General features: G+C 50.4%; 2 protein-coding genes across 2 annotated transcripts in view; one reads left to right on the forward strand and one right to left on the reverse strand.

Moving 5' to 3' along the window:
* LOC122381203 (coronin-1C-like) overlaps positions 1-18,401 on the reverse strand; it is a 36,112-nt gene extending 17,711 nt beyond the window's left edge. The window contains exons 1-2 of the mRNA XM_043365104.1: positions 18,246-18,401; positions 16,332-16,528 (exon numbers count right to left, since the gene is read on the reverse strand). Of these exons, the coding sequence (XP_043221039.1) occupies positions 16,332-16,526 (195 nt within the window). The 5' untranslated portion in view covers positions 16,527-16,528; positions 18,246-18,401. The remainder of the gene's footprint in view (positions 1-16,331; positions 16,529-18,245) is intronic.
* Positions 18,402-20,174: 1,773 nt separating this feature from the next.
* Positions 20,175-23,369, forward strand: LOC122381247. The gene is made up of 5 exons (XM_043365209.1): positions 20,175-20,306; positions 20,562-20,640; positions 20,854-22,265; positions 22,595-22,918; positions 23,247-23,369. Exons 1-5 carry the CDS (start codon positions 20,301-20,303, stop codon positions 23,367-23,369), a joined length of 1,944 nt encoding a protein of 647 aa, XP_043221144.1. The 5' UTR covers positions 20,175-20,300.
* The last annotated feature ends 714 nt before the right edge of the window (positions 23,370-24,083 follow it).

The raw sequence follows: 24,083 nt of genomic DNA on the forward strand, positions 1-24,083 counted from the left end.
CAAAGAATATTCGCTCCGGGCCCGCTACACTGGTCCAGCTCGTAAGTCGTAACAAATTAACCCGCGAGTTGCTGGGGGGGGGGGGGCGTTAAACGCCCCCACTTTTTTCGCCGGGCCATAGCATAAAAACGGCGCGCCGCAGGCTCGCCAAATTTTGCGTACCTGTAGGGAATTGATTGAAGTTTATTGTGACAAAGTTTCAAAAAAATCGGTCGGAAAATTTTGGAGATATCGAGGTTTTAGTGACGTCATGATTTCTGAGTTTTCGACCAAAAACGGCATATGTTCAAAAAATCATATAAAATCACAGAATAGACATACAGACATGCCGTAAACGCCATTAGACTGCCAATACCATGAACAATCAAATTGCTATCTTCGATTATTGATTATCGTTCCACATTTTCCAAAATCTTGAAGTAAATCTTGGCAATTTCTCGTGACTACTTCACGACCATGATACATGCATTTCTTAAATTGAACTTTTTTAGCCAAACACGTACACATATGGTAAAATGAATGTCACCATCGTGTTCTACGCCCCAAATAACCCATAAAACATGTGTCACAGGCTGCGAATATCAGTTTTGATTTTCGGGTATATGTGCCTGCCCGGTTGAACTGACCTTGACCCTGACCTATGCTTGACTGACCCCTACATGGAGCTGACACTCTTGTAGACCTTATATGATGGATTGTGCACCGTTTTGACAGAGTTTATGACGAGAGGCGCCCTTTGCGAAGTCCTGAAGTCCATGCTACTGAAAGCCCGATTTCAGGTGTTTGACCTGACCTTGACCTGACCTGTGACCTCTAAATTCAACTTTAAAGTACTCATCTGAAGCGTCTCGTCGCGTTCTTTCGTTTGCCGCCTCGTGCGTTTCGCTGCGCCTATTGGTTCTCGAGTTATCGGCTGGGGGCGTTTAACGCCCCCCCCCCCCCCCAGCAAACGGTGGGTGGCGAAATACCCCAGCAACTGCCGGGTTAACGATACCTGCGCTAGCGTCGTCGACCGTCGTTCGACTGCGCCCAGTACCGCTCAGTGGAGAGTCCTGCCGAACTCCTCCGCGTGTGCCGAGATCATTCGTTGCGCGCGGACACAATCGTCCGACGGAGACCGCTCTGCATTATGATCGGGTGGTCACCACCTTGGTCGCCGGCTTTCACACCCAGCCGAGCCGTCTGGCTACGCCCCAAATGATCGTCTAAGCCTTTCGATTGGTTTGTAACTCGGGTCTAATATCGAAATATTTGGGAGTTAGGACATGTTAAATCCGTGTTCATGAACAAATATACATTATGCAACTAAAACGCTTTACTTACTTCAAACTTTTCTAGGCTGATGACAAGGCATAACCTATTCATTGCAATATTTCTAAAATGTAAATAAATCATGAGCAATGGGCATAAAAAACAACAGCGATCTACTAGAAGCTAGTGTGGAAATCCACTGACGTAGGTCGCCTCGTACTGGCGCAGCTCGTAGCTCGTCCAGCAGCGCCAGCGTCTCCCGCACCCGGCCGCCCGCCTTGCCCTGTGACAGGGTGGCCAAGAACGGCAGCTTCTGCAGCGGCAGGTGAGGCGCGCAGACGGCGGCGGCCGTCAGCCGGCCGGCGATGCAGGGCGGCGGGCCGTGGCCGCCGCCACCCGCTCCACCGCTTTCAGCCAGCCCGTCTCGGCCATCTCGATCACCCGGTCGGCTTCGTCGATCACCAGGTAGCGCAGGTGCGGTAGCGAGAAGCCCTCGGCGCTGGTTATGTGATCCATCAGCCAGCCGGGAGTGCTCACCACGATCAGCCAGGGAGGCCGGGCCGCGCGGCCCCACCGCCACCAGTTGGCGCCCCCTCGTGCCACTGTGTCTCCACCCAGCAGCTGGACGCAGAGCGGCGTGTCGGCGTCGTACTGGCGGAACACGGCGGGCACCGAGCGGCCGGCCGGCGCCGAGACTCAGAGGTCGGCCGGTGGCAGTGGCGACTCTGCGGCCGCCAGCAGCTCGGGCAGCACGGTCACCTGCACCAGGAACACCTGTTTAATGCCCTCGGCGGCCAGCCGGGCGCGCAGCTCGGGGCAGAGCGCCGGCAGATTGGCCGGCGCCGGCCGCCGGTCGCCAATCGGCTGCAGGTGCGCCAGCCAGTCGGGCAGCGCACGCGGTGCACGGTCTGTCGGCTCGAGCGCTCCACCTCGTCCAGCACGGTGAAGTCGTCAGCGGCGGCGTCTCCGTCCGACTCGGAGGTGTCCTCACTGTCGTTATTGGCGACGGCGGCTGCCGCTGTGCGCTCAGTCAGGTCGGCCATCACAGCAACACTCGCCGATGATTGGCGTCATCGAAACCGTCGGACGATGGTGGATTCATCACCGTTTTTGCAGCAGAGACTGGAAAAACCTCAGCAATAAACAAGGAAAAACCTCACAACATGCCACAGCCTGCAATTGTGCATATTGTTATTATATTTCTCACATGACAGAAAATAATGGCTGCTTTATTCTAGGAACTGGCATGAAAAACATAAGCTAAAATCAAGCTAAGTGAATTATTATTGTATTTCAACATGAGACTGGGAAAAAATCCTTGTCACTGTCAACATGACCAGTGTAACGGATGGGCTGCATGAACATTTCGGCGCATGATCTGAAAACCCTGTGAGCAGAAATTTCAGCGCTGAGGTGAACAAATAACATTTCGGCCGCAATTTGCCTGGTGCCTCCACAATTTTGCAAAATTAACTCACAATACTTACAGCCAGTTTTAACATGATCCCTGCATGACTCATGCATGCAAGATACACATGCATTCAATATCAGCACAGTGCACACACAACAGTTATGGATTCATTTACATTTTACAACATTACTATTATTTTCTTTTCCTTCAATATTGGCAGCATGACTTGCTGAGCTCAGTGGCACAATCTTATGACAGCAAGTTTGTTCGGGTTCGCAACCATGCAAACTTTGCACGATTGGCTTCAAAAACAAGCCTTTATACATTTCTTTCATGCTATTCAATTTCTTTTTTTAAATTTACTGTCATTGATCTTGAAAATCTTGCTATTTTGGTCTTAGCCATGTCAATTGCACCTTCCCTATTCCGCACAGCTCAAGTAAGTTCCACCCAAAAGTAGTAGTGGTATTAGTAGTTGGCACCTTGCATTGTCAAATGTAGCTGAATATGTGAAAACAGTGACAAATTTATTTAAGATCTTGAGTCCAATGAGCCTACCCTCTCTGCCTCTCCTTCCAGCATTTGTTCAAGCACCTTCAATTTTCGAAAATGATCTTCCATCATTATTTTCCACTTCCGTGCGACTCGCACGAGCAATGAACTTGTAAGCTAGTCCAGGGTTACTTTTACAGGAAAAGTTGAGAGGGGGAATAAAGTTCGGGGCAAAGGCGGATCCAGGGGCATCTGAAAGGGGGGTGGGCGGCAACACCATTAGGTTTTTCGTTAGGATGGAGCCCGCAGAACCTTACCTACCCCCAAATCCTATTCTTTCCTCGGGTTTCAGCCACTTTATTTTGGAAGGTTGCCAAAAAATAATTTTGCTAAAAAATATACGCACCTACCTTGGCTGTAAGGGGCGGGGGAGGTCCCAACTTGACTGCGCCCTTGCAAATGCCAATCAGTAGTATCAACATATCAGTGGTATCAATAACTAGTAGGTATACCCCGGCCAAACATTAAGTAACGCCTTTCTAAAGAGAGAGGTTAATCCGCGCCCTGATTGGAGGTCATTTTGGCCCCCATGTGGGTTTTCTTGAAAAGCAAAAAACGGCGGCGCGCAGCGCCGCCAAATTTTTAGTACCTTACCGGGCATCAATTTGAAACCTTCGCACAAAATTTCAAGTCTTAGGTCACCTTAGGTCAGGAGTAATTGATGTCAAACTGTTCGAGCAAAACTGAGCAAAAAAACATGAAATTCTTAAACGCTCACAAAAGCTACAGTTAACGAGCAATTCCAAAGTTCTTTGTGTGGTCGTGTATGTAGAGAAACGACGGCGCTACAAAACTGCAACCTCTACAACTACAAGGTGGGCAGTGATATCCGAACAAAAACTAATGAAGCACAAAACTTGAATTATTACTATTAGTATTAGTGAGCAGTGAAAGTTCCATTGTGAAAGCCGGCTGTGATGAGGTACATTTTTTTGCGCCCTGCTCTGCATGCAAAGCAGATGAACGTGAATGCTGCATAAAGAGAGAAGTCATTTATTACTCAAAGCTTTGATGCCTATGGGACAAAAATAACGTTGTTTTTCCTTCAATGATTCCGGTTTGGAGGATGGTTAAACACGGCCATTGTCATATTGGGACAAAAATTTTAGATGTCTGGCCTTGGCGTCGATGAAAAAGTGAAAATAATCGTGAATAAATGGGTCGTTTCTGAGAAAGAACACAGAATATAAAAGGGGGTCCAAAAGGGGGTCACCTTCTTTTTGCGTCAAAGGAGGGGCCATGGCCCATTGCCCCCCCCTCCCCCCGTATCCACCCTTGGTTCGGAGAGGTAATCCCGTCCCCCGCCGGTTTCTACGCCGACGCCTGTACCGATATGTCAGTGATTGCGAAAAGACGGAAGAGACAAGACAAGAGACGGTCCCACCGACTATCCGATCGGTATCGGGTCAAATCTGGAGTTCCTGCTGCACTGAACGTAAAATGGTTGGATGGAACCGAAAAATGAAAATTAATAATTATCTTAACGCCAGCAACGTTGATTGATGACGAGAATCTGATTAACGATGACTATAGAATCTGAATAGCGAATTGATTGAAAATGGGCTCCAAAATAAATTTGAAAGGGGGAAATTCCCCCTTCCCTCCCTAGCCGCTCAGACACGATTTGAAAGGGGGAGCGGAATTTTCGAAGGGGGGAAATTCCCCTCTTCCCCCCCTTTAAAAGTAACCCTGGACCACTAGTTAATAATGTGCTATCATCTTGCTGTTGGGTGCTTGTAGCAAAAAGATAACATAAACGAAAAAACTAACACCACAACACCAAACACCAGTCTTGTTGGTTCCTTTTGGTCCTGCCTGGTGACAAAGGCTCTTTCTTTATGCAATATCATCAGTATTCCTCTTCTAATCTTGAAGCCCAGATGCTTTACAAATTGGCCATGAATGATACTAAATTATTATATCAACTGGGAAGCGCAAATCACGATAATTAGTAACAAATGAGGCCAATTGTTCCAACACGACATCAAAAAAATAGACGGGGTCGCCCGTCTATTTTTTGGGCTGTTTTTCTACAAATAATGGCGCAAAATAACACTCCATTAATGCCGCATTTGCCGTTGGTGAAACTCGTTGGGTATTTTTCTGGCTGATATTTTTTCACGCCGGCGGGTATTTTTTCGCCTGGTTGGTGAAACTCGTCGGCTGGTTTTTGACAGAAAAATTGCGCCGGGCTGCTATTTTTCTGTTGGTAAAACTGGCCTCAGGTCTGGATTTTGGCCGGATGTTTGACGCCGGCGACGGCCGGCACATTCGAGCTGCTGGCAGCCCACACATGGCCGATTTGACGGTTCAACGGGTATCGCAGCTCGAACAGCTTCCCATCCGACCAGGTTACCTCATTCGTGTCTTCCTTCGACCAGTGGACACGCCCTGGCCTGAAGCCAAAGGTGGTGGACTGGTTGTTTTTCCGTCAATTTCATTGTCTTTTCCAGTTTGAAGGGCAGTAAAACCAAGCTAAAGGGCGGGTAACGGTGAGTCATGATGTGGGACCTCTTATTATCTGCCTTGATAAGAATTCGAGTCAGTATGCGGATTAATTGGTGCCGTTTCCTTGTCGCTATCTTGACAACTCTCCTCACCACTTGGCAAAGGGCGCCTTTTGCGATCGAGGCCAGGCTGAGTCTGCCACCAAGTCCCAGCTTATTACGCCTCAGGCAGATGTGCTACTGGCTGCTGCTGATGTCCAGCTGCTGACAGACCAGCTTCTGGCTCATGCCACCATGCCACCAACACGTAGCCTTACTACGAAACGAGAGACTGTACTCCTTTCTCTCCACTGCCTTAAACGAAAACTATCAAATGAACCCGTCGGCGACTCGACTCTGACTCAGAGCAAGAGTCATTTCGCAAGGTCAGGTCACTGCTGAGTTGAGAGCAGATACCAGAGGTATGCATTCATCTGATTTTCCAGCTTCTGACATTAAAAGAGAAACTGTGCGAGCAGATATGGCGAAAAAATAGATGTCCGGATAATTTCGTGACACCCTGTATGTACCGGCCCGGCCGAGTGACTAGGTCAATGGGTGCTGGGTATTGTCCATGGGTGCTGGGTATTGTCCCATCCCAGCTGGGCGGCTGGGTCAGCGGGTACTGGGAACTGGACACTGGGTACTGTATCGGCCCAGCGGCTGGGTCAGTGGATGCTGTACTGGCCCAGCTGGGCGGCTGGGTCAGTGGGGCCACCAAGTCGACCGAAGCTGGCAACAGCGGCCGGCCAGCTCACCGCCATTCCGTGACAGCCCGACCTGTTCGGTTGAGAGACTGCACGTGATGTGAATCGTGCATCGTACTCTACGCCGTATGCATTGTTCGGCGCGGCGGTGCGGTGAGGCCGCGCGGCGCACGCGCTCGGCGGCGGATGATCCGGCCGATAGGCGGCCGCGGCTGGCTGGCCCAGCTGGCTGCCGCTCCTCCGGCCGACGCGGCGGCCCCCTTATAAGGCGGCGGCGCGCAGCCGGCCGTCGGTCGGCGGCCGCCGCCGCGGCTCCCACACGCCGGCCGGCGAGAGCTGACACGGCGACCCCGGCGAGCGCGCGCGCCGCGAACCGCTCCCGGCCGCCGCCGCCGCTCGGCACACGGTCGCAGCCGGCTCTGAGAGCGCGGTGACGTCACCGGCCAGCGCTGAGCGGTACCGTGCGTGGCCTGGCGCGCGCCCGTCAACGCAGCCGGCCGTATTCGGCGATTGGCGGGCGAACGGCGGAGAGACGGCAGTGACGGCCATCGGCAGCTCGCGCGCGCGCCGACGGCACCTGGGCCACCGTATTTTTACGTGCCATCGGCCTCAGAGGTCTATTAATAACGATGAATCATTTGTGGGTCGGACGGGCGGTACGGAGGTCCCACCCGCCGCGAGACCTACCTGAAGCGGTCTCGGCTGCAACAATGTCTACCTACCTGCAGCGACCGCCACCGCCTTCGGCCGCGCACGCGGGCGAGAGAGACAGGCCGTTATGATACAATCGGACCAAAGTACGAACACCGGACAGAACACCGGACAGACGGCAGTGAGTAGACACAGAACAGGGCACACCCACGTGACCGGCGCCATCGTGTGACCGGCACAAGCCAAGGGTGGACGGGCGGGCCCGCTACCCAGGGGTGGCACGAGGCACGGGCACAATAACCAGGAAAACCCACGGCCCGCTAACAACGGTCAGCAAGCCCACTAAACAGACAGCTGAAAGTGCATCGGCTCATGAGTCCGTGCACGCGTGAGCCTCGTGTTTCATTAACAGTTAAAACATTCACACCTAAAGCTAATGAAGTGGCAAAATAGCTTATTCACACGCTAGTAAACACAGGAAGGCATGGAGGCGCTGTACATGCCTGCAACTCACTTCCTGCGCATTTTGTTGTGATCAATAAAGTACAAGCAATGTAACCTATTGTAACGCTAGGCGGCCGGTGCATTGATCAATGAGCACTATTAATGCGGCGCTTCATACACATATAGATGCTTGAGTTAGATAACACGAAAGTAGATGATTGAGAACTGGAGTGCCGATGGTGAGACTAACAGTCCCCTCTGAAACTATATAAAAAATCGATTTGGACGAAAACGACGTTATTCGACACAGTGGCGGATCCAGGATTTTCACTGGGGAGGGGCTGCAGGTCATAATTGGGCGCCACGCCCCGGATGGGCGCCATAGTCGCATCGTATTGGCGCTGAAATATTCGCGCCCAGTGGCCCTGACAAGAGGCGCCCAGGATAGTATGTACAGTGACACCACACGATTGGAAATATCGGTGCGGAGCGTACTGAAACGACGTTATTCGACTGATTTTTGCATCCTAGTCCTAGTATGCGGCACTCCGATGAGTTGCGAATTGAAAATTGGCGCCACTGCGCCTTCGGCGCAGTGGCGCCAGTTTTCCTTGGGTGGGGGCTGCCAGCCCCCGCAGCCCCCCCTGGATCCGCCACTGATTCGACACGCTGCAATGATGCACATCTTTATACATCATAATGTCATTCCCTAAATGGCGCTAAAGCAATATAACAAGACCTCATGAAACTTTTCAAAACACCTAAGCCCACTTCTTATCATAGACAAAACCAGGCAGCCAGATTGCATTGGCACCGTCAGGGGGTTGACACTAATTGCGATTAACAGTTTTGCGACCGTTAGGTTGTAGCATCGGTTATTTGATTTTCTGGAAAGCATTGATGAGGAGTCAAGCGGTGATGATGAGTGGATCCAACCCCAATACTAGCACTCCAACTTCAACTCTGGCTAAATTTCCGGTCCCGACTGACTCCAGCAGAAGTTTAGCTGTTGCTGTTGCTTTAGATTTTAAGAAGTTGTGCTTTAGTCCGCGCCCCATAAGGAGTATTCACTCGACCGCGCCCCCTATGGAAAGGCAGATTTGCCTCTAACTTCCGAACGGCTGATCGCAGAAAGCCCGAAAACAGCATTCAAAAGCTCTAGACCAGACAGTTCTTAATAAGAACACTTTTACTTGCTTCGATGTGTACCTATCAAGACAGGTAAAAGTATTATCAGAGGTCAAAATGACAAGTTTCGTCAATCTTGACTGCAGAACTCAGCTGACAAAGAGGTGACTCATTGTACGACTGCGTCTATACCTACCCAGAACGACTACGCATATTACCGGGACAAAGTTCAGTTCATGACATGCCATACCAAGTTCAAGGTTCAGGCATCAGGATACCAAATGCAATCAAAAACTGACTATTGCATTAGATAGGTACCTAGGTATGTGCGATGCTTGTGCGATAGTCGATAATACGACCAACACTTGGGAAGGACAGCCTTCCTTAGAGGAATAATCTGGCCTATTTTCCAAATCATAACCAATCGCAAGAAAAAATGTGTTACTCGGGCCGAAATTCTTATCAAAATGTTCGTGTCCCGATAGCATTAGGTATTCGCTTTTTTCATATCTTGCTCCCCGCGCGTAATCATGGTCAATGACCAATGGGCAATGGCCATAGACCAAGTTCATTATAGTTCGATTCTAAAAACGAAGTTATTGCTGGAGAGGCACGTTCGTCAAAGGTCCACTCTTTGGCGATTGTCTTTTGTCAAAAAAGGGAAGGCTTTTTCAGATTTAACTTTAACCCTCGCGCTTATAAGGGGGAGGCCGGAGGGGTAGAACAGACACCTCCGGTTTTTCGCGAATAGCTCGCGCAAAAAGTGGCCGATCGCCATTAAACGTTCAGTACCTACCCTCCAGTTGATCAATTTTACACCTGTCCTAAAAAAATCATTACCCTGACCGAAATGACCTTTGACCTGTTTTTTTTTTTTAGATCATGTCAGGCCGAAATCGCGATTCCGCGTATGTCGGTCGGCGCACATTATCTGCGCATTTCCAGTCTGTTGTTGTAAACGTTCTAACAGGTGAAATGATAACCCATGCATTATGGTGGGTGTCAAGGTCACGTAAAGGTCAGGTCAAGGTCATGGACCTTAGATGACCTTGGTTCGCATTTTCGAGAATGTGTCTACGCTAGGTAGGAAAAAGTTAGCTCCCATTTGGACTATTGGGAAGAAGTTTTCGTGCCAACGTAACATGTTACGAAGTTGTCACTGCACAGTGATGCAAATGGGGTTCACGAGTGGCCATAAATACGAAAAAGGCCCAAAATTCAAGTTCACTTAATCGAATAAATCGTAATATGGTCAGTCAGGCAAATGTTTGGGGTGTCTGAAAAAGTATGATTTTAATGTTTTTGTCAAAACCGGCCTCGTGTAGGATTGTCAGAAGTCGAGACATTTTCGATGTCGTAAAATGACTGTCAGGTACTTGAAATTCAAGTGCCGCTAGCGTGCGTTCATGTCATACAAACTGCAAAAATTATACATGAAAATGATCCCCGAAACCTTCTGCTTCTAATGCCACGTCATACAAAGCCGTATCTATTTTGGTATGGCGGTGAGCTTACTATTTGTAATCATGTTGCAACCGCAGCTTTTTACCAAAAAAAAATTGCTTTCAATTAACCTACAGCACTTCACACAGTGTGTGCCCGCTAGTGCACCATATCATAGCATTCCCTAATCATTTCTGAGTCGCATCGTGAAAGAATTAAGGCGCTAGCACTGGGCTGACCGGCGCTACAGAAGTTTTCGTCCGGCACGGTCGGGTGCCGCGGCGCAGCGGGCGACCCGGGCGGCCGTGCCGCCGCGCCGCTCGGACGCCGCGCGGCGGCACCCACCCGCCCAACTGCGCGCCCACTGCGACACCCGACCGCCCGGACAAAAACCTCTGTAGCGCCGGTCAGCCCTGTGCTAGCGCCTTAATTCTTTCACGATGTGACTCAGAAATGACTAGGGAAGGCTATGGTATGGTGGACTAACGGGCACACACTGTGTTAAGTGCTGTAGGTGAAACGAAAGCATTTTTTTCTTAGTAAAAAACTGCGATTGCAACATGATGATAAATAGTCAGATTACCACCAAAGCGAATGAGATACGGCTTTTTGTGACCCAGCATTAGAAGCAGAAGGCTTTGGGGATCATTCCCATGCATAATTTTTTCAATTTGTACGAAATGAACGCAAACCAGCGGCGTTTGAACTTGCGAGTGTCTGACCGTCATTTTACGACCTAGAAAATGTCACGACTTCTGACGATTATACACGAGGCCGGTTTTGACAAAAACATGAAAACCATGTGATTTCAGATGCCCCAAACATTTGTCTACTCGGCCATATCGCAATTAACTCGATTTGGTAAGCTTGACTTTTGGGTATTTATGGCCACTCGTGAACCCCATTTGCATCACTGTGCACTGGTGGTTGACACCTACTACGGCAGGACATCTACTGGTTGACCTGACCCGACCTACCCCAACTGCATGAACATACCATCTTTGATCATAAACAACGGGAAATTCGCACCTATAACTACCTCACTTTAAAATGTTATAGCAGGTCCCAATCTTCCCGACTTTTGAGTCCTTGACATAACATGGAAGGTCAACCAATGACCAAGGACCTTAAAATTGGGTACATCGGCTTTCTTTCGTCACGGGCAGCACACTGTTCCTTTTTCACGAAAGATTAGCTCGATCATGGACCAACGGCAGGAGGGGTCAAACGGACCTCGCTCCCCCCCCCCCCCATGCGTTAGCGGCTGGCAAAACGCCAATACTGGCGAGGGTTAAAATTAGTGCCTTGCGTTGCAAATAGCGTCCAGGTAAGCAAGCCAATCGATAGCATTTTTCAATTCTAAGTCAGTTTAGGTCATTTAAGACATTAACTGTCAAAGTGACCGATTTTAACGTTTGGAACTAATTACGCCATGCTCTGCAACTAAACAAGCAAAGAAAATAAAGCAAAGTTGCTCATTAGCGGGAATAAAAATGAGCTGCAAGTAGTTCCTGGATAAAGACATGTGAAACCACCGCAATTTGATCGGACGAGGTCAAATAATGACCGTTTCCAGCGATCTGCGGGTGCCCGTCGTCTCGACGTCCGCCACTCGGCGACCACCGGCACAGGCGGCCGCTAGCCGTATTTCAGGCGCGATGTATTTTTACCGAGATTGGCACGCGCCAGCGTCTGGTGGCCGCGGGGCGTCGCTGCTCGTCGGCTGCCCCCCGGCCCACTACCAGGCACCGGCACACACGTAACCGTTCAGACAGTAGCAACACTCTCTGACCAGCCCGAGGTCAGTGCCGCCTCAACGGGCGCCCTAATTCATCCATTTGCAAACCCTTCTCTCGAAGATAGCTAGAAATAGCGTACCTACCTAATGCTCTAGCGAATGGAAGATTTTTTTTTTATAAATGGTTGACTGTTGAGGACATATTCAGATTTGTTATCTTCTCGGTTTGGTCATTGACGTCACTGACCAGCGGAAAGTCAAAATTATTCACATTTAGGTATATTCAGAGTTCACACATCGGACTCCTAGTCACCGCTAAAAGTCATCGAAGCTCACTTTTGGCTAAACCGCTTATAAATGAATGAGAAAGGTACAGCTCTCAAAGCATAAAGTGGCTGGTTGCCAACATCGCAATAATCGAGTATTGATGAATACGTCGATAAGCTATTGACAAACATTGCCAAAGTGTCCGCACAAAACCTCTCCTTATATTCATTAACCCGCGCCCTGCTGGGGGTCCTGGATTTCCACGCCCTGCTGGGGGGGGGGGGTGTTTGAACACCCCCCCCCCTTGTAACTCGGCTCCGGGGCCACGTAGCGATACACGGAAGGCGGCGTTCGAAAGAGCATAAAAAATAATGACGAAATCACTTCGGTCAATTTTTTGGTCAGGTCAAAGGTCAGGTCACCAGAGGTCATTGAAGGCAAAATTTCGCCGATTTCCAGGTCGAATGTCGAAAATTTCCAAGAAGCCAACGCATAACTCGGGAACCAATAGAGCTACAGCTAACAGCGCCGCGGAAAAGCGCATTCGATAGCCCTTTTAACGCCCTTTCTGAGTAATTCTCTCATATTTGACCTAACGTCAACGGTTTTGCCTGCAGGGGGCAAAACGGCAAAAATACCTAGCCGATTTTTTCGGAAACAGTTTTTCTGCAATAACTTTTGACCCAAGCCTTGTACAGTCTGTCTTAAAAGTACCGCGCAAAGTGACGGTGGATCCATCAAGCCTGACCGATGAAGGACTGCCAAATTTGAGTCACCGAAGCAATGGACATCCTCGTCCATTCCCCAGCTCCATTGGTTCGGTGACTTTCAAATTATAGCAGGCCCTTCCTCGGTCAGGCTTGATGGATCCACCGTCACTTTGCGCGGTACTTTTAAGACAGACTGTACGAGCTTACTTTCACCGGCATCGTGTTCCTCTCGTCAAGACGCATCGAATAAACTATAACTTGACCTTGAAAGGTCAACTTGAAAATTTGACCTCAGGTCAAGGTCATGACCTGACCGGAAAGGGTCATGTTGCATATCAGTCGATCCGTATCGTCGAGCTGAACACATATAAGGCATTTTCATCGCTCTAGCATGCCTCTATCAAAAGTTATTTGCGAAAAACTGTTAGATGCCATTCGTGACCTAAGATGACCTCAGGGCATAAACAAGGGTCACGGACACCACTTTCATGTTCAGTGTGTCTAAACCACTTGTAATTCGGTGTTTGGGAGTGTTTATAATGTCTTTCGTCCAAAAGAGACGCATTTCAATTTTCTCCCATTGACTTATAATGGGGAGGTCTCAAAATTGACCTGACCTTAGGTCATCGATATCAAAATTCTGAGATATACATTTTGTACATGCTATTGCTCTTAGCAATCGCTGAAAGTTTCAAAGCGATCGGTCACTCAGTGTAGCTACGACAGACATTGAAACATTTTATGAGGTGAGGTCACTTTAAGTGACCTGGTGACCTGACCTTGAATGACCTTGGTCTGAAATTTCACAACATGTGTAGAATTGATGTATCATAAGGTGTACCAAAAACGGCGGCGCTCCGCGCCGCCGTTTTTGAGATATTCGCGAAAAACCACAAGAGGGGGTGTTCAAACACCCCCCCCCCCCCAGCAGGGCGAGGGTTAAGTCATTTGACAGGAGTGTCTGTGTCATTCAAAAATATTATCCCCGAAACACATCGGGTGACCAGTCACTTAGCGCTGTCAGAGCTGTACCATGCTAGCACCGAGCCTGCACTAGGTGTGATATGGGTCAAAGCTGATCACAATAGGTCACAAGATCACGGAAATTTGAAGTCCTAATGGTATGTAGAGGTCATATTTTGTTTATCATGTTTTTCATATACTTCGTTTCTGGGGAATTTCGACCAGAATAAAAAGTAAGGTCGTTTATGCCGTCAGAGACCGTTTTCAGCAAATGTCGACGAATTTTGAGAATCGGACTTAATCACTTAAACAGGAAAGATAGATCCATCAAATGGGTATCCAAGAAGCCGTGGCTTAAAGCATCAGTTACGTGTACACGAACGTGTGATGCTGAACCTGATGTAATTAAGCATTCACTTATTTTGACATAGCTGGGGTGACATGACCGGAGCGTTGTGATGACACAATTCACTCACAAAACCTCTTCGGATATGGAAAAACTGATAGTGCATCGTCCACTGTCGAACAAAACACACAATAACGTATCTACAGGGTGTCTCAAAAGTTCGCTTACAGGTACCAGCCATGCTTTTTTGTCAATAATTCTGAATCAACATGAAATTAACAGTCGAAATTTTGCATGGGCATTGGTAACAACCTTCCTCAAGCAGCTTCATTGTTTTCAAGCGCATTCGACCCTTCATGAGCACACAAAAAGGGTTCACCTCTGACCATGGATCAGGCATGAAAATGGAGGTCGCATACTCGGGTCGGCTGAGAAACTCTCTGCTTCACGAGTAATGGGAATGGTTAGGTCGGAAATGACACATGGCAAAGTGTCGGCGAGGATGAGTACAACATGATGGTCATCTAATAAAAACGGTGGCTAAAATTTTTGAAGGACAAAACCATGCGAGACTAACAGCGCTTTGAACGACCCTTGTACCGCAGCAGACTCGTGCTCCGGAAAGCAGCTGAAAATGCAGTCCTAACTATTGAAAACTGACTAGAAGCTCACAGACAGAGGTTACCCAGTTTCAAAAATTGCAGGTCATCATAAAATAAAGACAAAATATCATTTAAAATTGTTTATAATATCTATAACGCTAAATTTTGAGGGAAAATAATGCGAAAATCGTCAATGCCGAGGACAAGTGACCCCCCAAAAGTGTCAATTAATGTAAAGTTTTATCTAACGAAGTTTCAAGAGGCAGATCTGGAGCAAATAGCTTTCTTTTACACACAAAATCCGGACAAAACCGCACGATGGACAGGTTTTGGCCGTTTACAAAGCAGAACCTCTCCTGAGGAAAACACTCCGGAACCCAGCGAAGGTCTTGGCATTGGGAATGACGAGCGTTCGGGATTTGCAAATTTTGTAAAATGTGTCTAAGAAACAGATGGCCGACACATTCTGCTACGATATGCTGCGAAAAATTTGCCCCTGGCACTTCCCATTTGTTCAGGAATGGGGTTGTTTTGAAAAGGAAAATGGTGCTTGGGAGGTCGGCGCCAGTCATTCATGAAGGAGTTAGCGCCAGAGAAGACCTACAAAATACTCACGGATGGTGTCCATGCAAGCTATATCGGCTTTCAGGGAGAAGCGGATGTTGCCGGGGAGCTCGTCAAACCTAAATCCGACGCAGAAACTGCGGGGGATTCCCCTACAAGAGCTTGAAAGCTGGTAACCTTTTATCAGCCTGCGGCAGCTGACGGAGTGACGAAAATCGGTATGGGCAAATATTTTTGGAGATATAGCAAAGGGTTTGGTTTCCAACCTTCCGAATCAGTTGTCAAAGCATGCATATTTGTCTAGTGTACACACGGACACCAAAACCTTATATTTTTGGCCGGTTCTTATATGCTTTATTGACATGGGAAATGTGTAAGCGAACTTTTGAGACACCCTGTACAAGCAACAACCTGCATCATTATTCATTATGCTACCATTTTGAAACAAATATTTTGGTGTGAGCTGACGTCAGACGTCATCGGTGATAACGTCGCTGACTTTTCTCCATTTCCTAAAATATCCCAACGAACTAGGTACCAACTACCAACCCTCATTTCATTTGGAAAAAACAGGTTGTTTCCGAGATCAGAGGAATAAGTGGGACAGCCAAAGATGTCTTAGGACACCATTTGGGTCCAGAAAGTCCATTCACCACCATCCGTCGGCGGAGGCATGCGGCATCACAAGCATCTTGGTATCCCTCTCCCCGACCAAAGCTGTCATCCAGCCCAATGCCCATAATTCTCCAGCTTGGAGTGGAAAATTAAGGCTGCTTGATTCAGTATAACACTCATTAGATACTACCTCTGAGATTTCTTTATGAACCCAATAAACGAAAGCTTCACTCATTTTTTGGACGCATAAACTAGCTTTAGTACGAAAACGTATCCTCCTCAGCAACACATACTGGTGTGTGTTGTGCAATGTTTACATTTGACTTACAATACAACTGCTGGTAATTGTTGGATAAATATTCAACGACATACATACAATTCTTACCGCAACGTCTCGTTTTGACTTATTTCAACGAGCTACGACACAAAGCAAATCGAGATTTGCCAACCCACCTGTTTAAGCGGTATGACGATGAAGCCTCCTCCACCGCCGCACTCGACGATTATCGCCAGGAACTTTGGGTTCACCGCGCAGAATGTAGAGTCCCAGGAGGACTTGGAGACGCGGATGTTATCGTAGCACTGTTCCTTTTTGGCCGTTTGGCCGTACACATGTCGGAACTTACTGCTTCGCACCCGGAACGACATGCCTGCAAAGGAGAGACCACAGGATCAAAAACTCGCACTGTGCACTAGATATTTCTTCAGATATTGTGTTCGAATATTTTCAATTGACTGGTTGAGAAAGCAAGAGTCCGCGCTAAGCGGAACTTGTTACGCAGTCAGATAGGAAAATTTCGGGTTATCGGGAGGATTTAGAAGTTGAAATTCAACATTAGCCCAGCGCAATGTTGCATACACGTTTTTACCAACCACAGATCATTCCCGTCCGGAGTCTCATGGATCGAGCGCCGGAGCATATTGAGCCTGCGCTGGGCTCTCACAAACGGAAGTCCAGCATCCTACCGGGATGCGGGAAAAAACGCATAGTGTCTATGACTAATTCTGTAGCATTCTGTAGGTATGTAGGGGGCTACAGTCTATTGTTACAGTCCCTAGTTCTTGAGAACGTATTTCACTTTGATTTTTTTACTGAAGAGTGGCTAGGTACTTGCAAAACAAATCCAGGATGACTTCCTTCAGTCACTCAAAACAAACTTGTTCAGTCAACTTGAACAATCACACCAACTTTCTACACCCAAAAGAATGAGCTATTAATAGCTCATGCCTAGAACTATTTAGCCTCTTCAGAAAAATAAAATACTCTAAATGAAAAATTGAACATGGCTAAAAAATCAACACCTTAATGGATGTCCTAGCTAAATTACAGCATGCTGGCAGCTAAGTATTTACAATAGGTGTACCTAAAAGTTCAAATACTCCTAAATAGGAGGCTTTCTTGTTCAGCTTCTTCATTGTATCCTGCCACCCTGATAACTGGCATCTCTTCCTTCTTAAACCTGATCAATAAACTAAGTGAAAGTATGAGATAAAAAGGGGAGTAACATCTCAGTGATGTGATGTCACATTTTGCTGCTGTGGTTGCTAGGTAATGAAAAGAACAGAAAGGAACTTCAGCTTTACATAATATGGTGCTAAGAATTTGGACATGTTAAGTGAATTATGAAAGTGCAGTGAATTTGGTATACATAAAGCACCATTGGTGCTTATATCCTAATGCAGAAGCAGCACCAGCCAGTAAAAAGCACATTTAGCCCCTAAGGCCTAGAGGCACTGTCATCACAGCTTTTGGCCTTGAACACCATTATTCTGCCGTCCAAAGGCAAAAGCGCATATGTCGGGTCAGGTCATCACCCGACATATGCGTTTTTGCCTTTGGACGGCAGTATTACTCCTCACTAAACAATTTCCATTATTTAGCCGCATTTAGGACTGCACGGCCTTACCCATTGGCAATGTCAATATTTTGTTTCATTAATTGTACACAGGCAATGCCATTTAGATACTTTTTATCCTTCCATCCCATCATGTCTGCATGAACTTAGGTAACTTTATATAGTGCCTACCTATAAGCAGCCTGAACTGGAGTTGGACAAAATTCACACTGAAACCTACTCAGTACTCAGCCTGGTCCAATTAAAGGTAGGTACTCGACCAGGACCAGGGCTCCGGCTTACTGAGCAAAACTTGTGACCTCAGGCATGCCTACAGTGGAATGCCTCCAAATCCAGCTGAAAAAGCTTTCAGTTCCACAAACAATAGTCAACCCGGCCTAAAAGAACCAGCAAACAAAATTGAAATTGATTTGTAATATCATCACAGTGCCAGAGCCCTGAACGGCACCACGGGTAGAATTGAAGCAAAAGAAAGCATTACATATTGATATGAATCTGTCATCATACTAACCTGCGACAAAGCAATTCCAAGGACCAACACTCACACCCAAAATTCACCCAAACCAGCACAATCACTCGCCAACGCCCCAACCACACACCCACAAAACAGCCCGAAAACTTGTATAGCGAAAGACGAGTGCAGCTTCGCTGACGTGTTCTTACTGCCATCTATCTTCAAGAAAGGGAACTACGAAAAGCATTGGCGTCTTATTTCACTGCTAAATCATGGCTAAATTGATATACAGCAAAGAGTGATTGACATGTCAGGCTTTTGAAGAATAAATTCATTAAGTCCTTAAATTGTTTCAATATCCTAAAATTCCTAGCTAGAAATCATTTAACTTTCTTTCTCTCCCTTTCTATCTCTGTTTTATAACTCTCTTCTGTTGCGCTCTTTGATCGCCATATTTTAAGTTTGTCAGTGCTTTTGTAAATATTGAAACTTCTATCTACGACATTTATGGCGCGAACCATACATAACAATTTTGAACAGCAAGTTGAAAATCAATTTCAAAGGGCGTTGTTGTTTGTTATCCCTCGACTGAGTTTGAATAGTGTTTTTGTATGTATTTGTCGCCTGGGATTTTTGATTAGGAGAGTGGTAACCTCAATATACCCTGGTGGTAACATCCTTTCTTGCCAGTTTGAGGTAAGAATGAACTGGAGAGTGCAAGGAGAGTTAGTTGAACCAGAGTTCAGTGAGCTCTCTCGAATCTTGCCTTCAACGCTGGCCCGGCTTTGCGCTGGCCTGGACAAAAGCCAAGTCACCGAAGATACACCCCCAGCCGACTGTCACTCTGGGCCCTGCTGCATGGCACAATGCTTCAAGCACGCTATGCTTATCAGTGTATTAGGTTTCCAGAGAGTCAGCAACAAACTGGGTCGCTCTCAACGCTGGAGCATTGAGACAAATTTGTGTCAAATGTCACATCAATACCATGTTGTAACGCAGCGCATTGTAGTGTTGTGCACTGAACCGGGACCCTGGTGACTAAGTCTTACCTAACTGAAGTGTGTTGAAGTTGATGTTGAATGGTAGTGAACTGTAGTAGACATAAAATGTCCATGCAGTGCGCACGTCAGGAATCACTAGGAAATGAGATTGAGATCAATTGTGGGGTTGGGGTGAAGAAGCAATGTCAGCAGCCATGTATTGATGTAGCTGTTAGCCTGATTTTAAGCATGTTTGCAGTTGAAGCCTTTACCCCATGTCTAGCAGACTGTTCCATGCACTGACTATTCTGTTTGAAATAACTTCAGCATGTATAGATGCCTTTTTCAGATTCAGATGGTTTTCTCCTAGTGAGGCCATCATGGTTTTAATTCAAATTTCTGCTACCTATGCACTACTCAGCTGAACTTGACAATGACTGGTGATTTCATGCTGTTTCCAGATCAGTATCCTCTTAAACTCACTGCCACTGTCTACAATCCTTGAGGCCATTTCCATGGTTTTGGTGTGGAATATGATTTTAATATTATATCCAGTATCTGCTTAGCCCTTAAGTATATTTTCCTCCTGTAAACCATGGTACTGTTTAGTGTTAGTTTTCATCAGCATGCTAATGTTTTAGGTGTTAAGAAAACACTCTGTCTCCATCCCCTCCCTCTTCCTCCCTCTTCCTCCTCCCCCCTCTCTCTCTCTCTCTCTCCATCTCTCCCTCTCTCTCTCCCTCTGTTCCTCTCTCCATCTCTCTCTTTCTCCCTTTCTTCCTCTTTTTTGGATGGATGTAAGACTATCAGAACTTGTCTGCAGTCTGCACTTAGTAAACAATGCATGGGTGGGTTTATGTTCAATGTGGTGCGATCTGATGGTATTTTGGCTTTGCAGACTGCCATGGACAACCGGCTGGATGGCGGCTCGATGGTCCTCTCCGGCGGCGGCGGCGGCAAGGGCGCGCCTCGCTCGGGCTCGCCGGGCGCCGGCGGCACGCCCACGTCGAGCGGCGCCGGCTCACCGGCCGGTCCGAACCGGGCCGACGGCACCGAGAAGGGCTCCCGCGAGGCGGACGGCGCCGGCGAGCTGGGCGCGTTGCTGCTGCTGTCCGCCACCAGTGATGACCTGATGTCGGTGGGTGATGGAATGCTGTCGGATAGGCTAACTCTGCTGCTGTCGGCCACCAGTGATGACCTGATGTCGGTGGGTGGTGGAATGCCGTCGGATAGGCTAACTCTTCCATCTGCTTCAATTACACATCGACACTAAATATCCGTCATTTGATCGGTGTATGCTGTTTGTTCGAGCATTGTGCCGTTGTTTGCGTGCTATTGATGGCACAGTCCCTGCCCGTGTTTCTGCCTGACTGGCTATCTGTAATCTTTGCAGATCAGCGGGGACATGGACAGTCTGATTTTCCGTGAGGCGCTCGCTCTGGCTGACGAGTTTGCCAACGCCAAAGAAAATGGTGAGCCGCTCATGTTGCTCGTTCAACGTGAGACATGGTACTTCTTTGTATTGATGTCACAGTATTTAAAAGAGTTTGTACTTGCAGAGTGGGTCTGTCGCCGTCGGTCAGTGTGTCGGATACTGTGAGCGCCGGTGCTGCGATGTCGCCGCCGGGCTGCCGACGCGGTACGGTGCGTTGTCTGACTGTCTGACGTGTTCTCACTGATCGCAGGCGAGGAGGAGCCGCCGGCGATGGCGGCCAGCTGGCAGCGGCTCTCTGCAGACGCCGGACACATGGCGCACATGCTGGCCTCCGGGGTCGAGGCTGATCCTGTACCCGCGCCCCGGCCGGCCCCGGAGCCGGAGCGGCACCGGCCGCCGACTCCGGGCCGCCGCCGGGACCAGGCGCAGCAGCGGCCCGCCCCCGTGGAGCCGGAGGTGATCGAGGTGCCCTGCTATCGGATGTCTGAGCCGCCGCCGCCGGCCGAGCCGCGGCGGCGCCACCGACTGGCCGACAGCCCGGTGGCCGAGCGGGAGCGGGCGGCGCGCGCCGCGTCGCCCGCCTACGCCGCCCTCTGCGAGAAGGCCTCGGCCGAGCTGCGCCAGCTGGAGATTCAGACGCAGGAGGAGTACGAGAACCTGCAGTTTGAGGCGCTGGAGCGGTCGATGTCGGCGGCGCCGCGCCGACCTCCGCAGCTCACGCCCTGGGACTCGACCCGACCGGACTCGGGCACTTATCGCGTCAACAAGCGGCGGTCTGGCACCTATCGGGTAGCGCCATCCAAGTCTGAACGGCAGCCGATGGTTCTAGACCGAACGTTTGACACTGAAACACCCCTGGACCGAACCTTTGATACTGAAGCAGTCTTGAACCGAACGTTTGAAACTGAGGCGCCCCTCAACCGGACGCTCGATATCAAGGAGCCCTTGAACCAGACATTCGACACTGATGCGCCCGTAAACCGAACATTCGACACGGAGGCGATCATGAACCAAACGTTCGACAGACGCACGTCCCGAGACAGAAAGTCGGACCGGTGGACGCTTCTGAACGGCACGTTTGGGGCTGATGGTCCCCTGAACAGCACGTTCGATGGCCACGCACCGGCGCCGGATGTGTCGTTTGACGCCGGCGGCGGGGCGGACGGCTCGCCGGAGCGGGAGCTGCGGGCGCCGCGGCTGTCCTCCGGCGCCGGGCGGCGTCAGTCGCGCCGGCCCGAGCAGCCGCCAGCCGCCGCCGTCGGCCTCAACGAGACGTTCGATGCCGGCGAGCCCTCGGCGCGGCTCAGTGCCGGCGGCGAGCGGCGCTCCCTCGCCGCCGCCGGCAGGGCCGCCCTGAACAGCACCTTCGACGGAGGGATGGCCCGTTCACCTCTTGTCGCCGACGCGGACGACGTGGATCAGCCACGGCGCAGAGCTGCGGACGCCACGGTGGCTCTACTGCATCGCACGGCGGACCAAGAATCACTTCTGAATCGCACGCTGGACAGAGAAACCCTACTGTCGCGCACTGCTGCACAGGAGGCGCTGTTGAGCGAATCGCCAGTGCCAGACTCCGGTGGCGGCGCGGCTCTGGCGAGAACCCCAGCTGCCGAGTTCAGCCGTCGAAGTCGACACGGCTCGACGCCACCCAGGACCCGCCAGGTGAGACATCGTTAGCCTCGCAGCTTATCCAGATTCTAACTTATCCAGATTCCTACCAATTCTAACTGGAAAATATGATAATAAATGTAGCTGTCCATTTGAGTTTGTAATGGCGCATGATCTATTTAACATTCAGTAAGCTGGTAGGAATTTGTCTGAGACAGCTGCTTGTAGTTGTATCATAGTTCGAACCCGGTGCGGAGCAGCCAACAATGAGTGAGTAACCCATGGAAGTGCGTGCTGACGCCCTCTAGCATATTTCGTGTGATTGCCTGTGATCCCATCGATCCAGAGTGGGGATGGCTGATGATGGATATGTGTGTTTTCAGATGTCGGACGATGCGTTTGTAGCGCCGGAGGCCTCCGCGGCTGTGCCCTCGGAGTGTGAGCCGGCGTCCGTCCCCTCTCCGGCCACCTACCGCGTGCCCCGCCAGCCGGCCGCTCCGTCTGCGGAGCCGGCAGCACGGGCCGCGCTGCGCCGGCCGGCCGGCCCGCTCACGTCTACCCCTCGCCGCTCGGCCGGCAGCGCCAGCAGCGCCGGACTGACGCCCATCTCGGCCGGCCGGCCGGCCAGCCCGCCCAGCGACAGCGACGGCCGCTCGCCGCCGTTCGTCGCCCTCCGCGCCGTCCCGGCCGCCGGGCGCAGCGGCCTGGTCCGTCTGACGGCGCACCGGCCTGGCCCGTCACCGCAGACCAATGGTCCGGTCGCAGCGACTCATGAGCTACCGCGCCCGGACGGCGCAGAGGACAGGGTACCCACAGCGGAGCGGCCGGCGCACCACGAGCCGGAACGGCCGCCGTCCGACACGGAGCCGAATTCAGAGCCGCTGTCGGAGTCTGAGCCGCGCTCAGAACCGACACAACACAAGCCTCGGCCCTCCGGTGTTATGCGACCTGCAGGATTGGCGGCACCGCGCGCCGTTTCCTCTGGGTTGGCAGCGCCACGCACCGCCGCCATTCCCTCAGCGCCCCGGCCCTCAGGGTTGGCGGCGCCGCGTGCCACTGCCATTCCCTCAGGGCCGCGATCCTCGGGACTGGCTGCACCGCGTGCCACCGTCCCGTCGGGGTTGGCGGCGCCGCGAGCCGCCGTCCCGTCAGGGCTAGCTGCACCACGTGCTAGCACCACCTCCGGGCTGGCGGCACCACGTGCTACCGCCCCTTCGGGGTTAGCGGCGCCACGTGCTACCGCCCCCTCAGGATTGGCGGCGCCGCGCGCTACCGCCCCCTCAGGACTGCGAGCACCGGCTGCCCGGGGCCTGCGGCCTCCCTCTGCCAGCGGACTCCGCCCGCCCGCGGCGTCTGGTGTCCGTCGGCCGGCCGCCGCGGCACCGGGAGCTCGGCTGGCTGCTGAGGAGGCCAGGTCACAGAGGTGAGTACAGCCGAGGCCCCTGAGACTGGCGACGGGATGCTCTGAGGGCAGCAGCGCCAGGGTCAGTCTGCGGCAAGTGCATGACGAGCTGTTGGAAGTGATGTGACTTGGGACGAGCATCACACTCAGCTGCTTTGCCATTTTAACCCGGCGGCCGCTGGGCCTCCGCGCCACCCGCCGGCCGCTGGGGGGGGGGGGGGGGCATAAAGTTGCCCCCCCCCCCTTTACTTCTGCGACGATATCGTCGCAACGCGAAGAGATAGAGAAGCGAAACTTTGCACACATCTTCCTGAATACCTAGCCGAGGTTGTGTCCAAATTTGGTGTCGATCCCATTTGAAATGACGTCACAGTGACGTCATAAGTGAAATTATAGATTTGCGACTCTCATATTCCTCACGATACATCACATATATGGGACCGAATATAAAGGGCCGATTATTGGTCAGA

This window comes from Amphibalanus amphitrite, unplaced genomic scaffold (genome assembly GCF_019059575.1).
Source record: "Amphibalanus amphitrite isolate SeventyFive unplaced genomic scaffold, NRLGWU_Aamphi_draft 000116F_arrow, whole genome shotgun sequence".
NCBI classification, from domain to species: Eukaryota; Metazoa; Arthropoda; class Thecostraca; order Balanomorpha; family Balanidae; genus Amphibalanus; species Amphibalanus amphitrite.

Coding starts and splice junctions, on each gene's coding strand:
- LOC122381247 (XM_043365209.1), top strand. Junction 22,266..22,594: donor CGCCACCCAGGACCCGCCAG/GTGAGACATCGT, acceptor GTGTGTTTTCAG/ATGTCGGACGATGCGTTTGT. Junction 22,919..23,246: donor CCGCCGGGCGCAGCGGCCTG/GTCCGTCTGACG, acceptor CCCGGCCCTCAG/GGTTGGCGGCGCCGCGTGCC.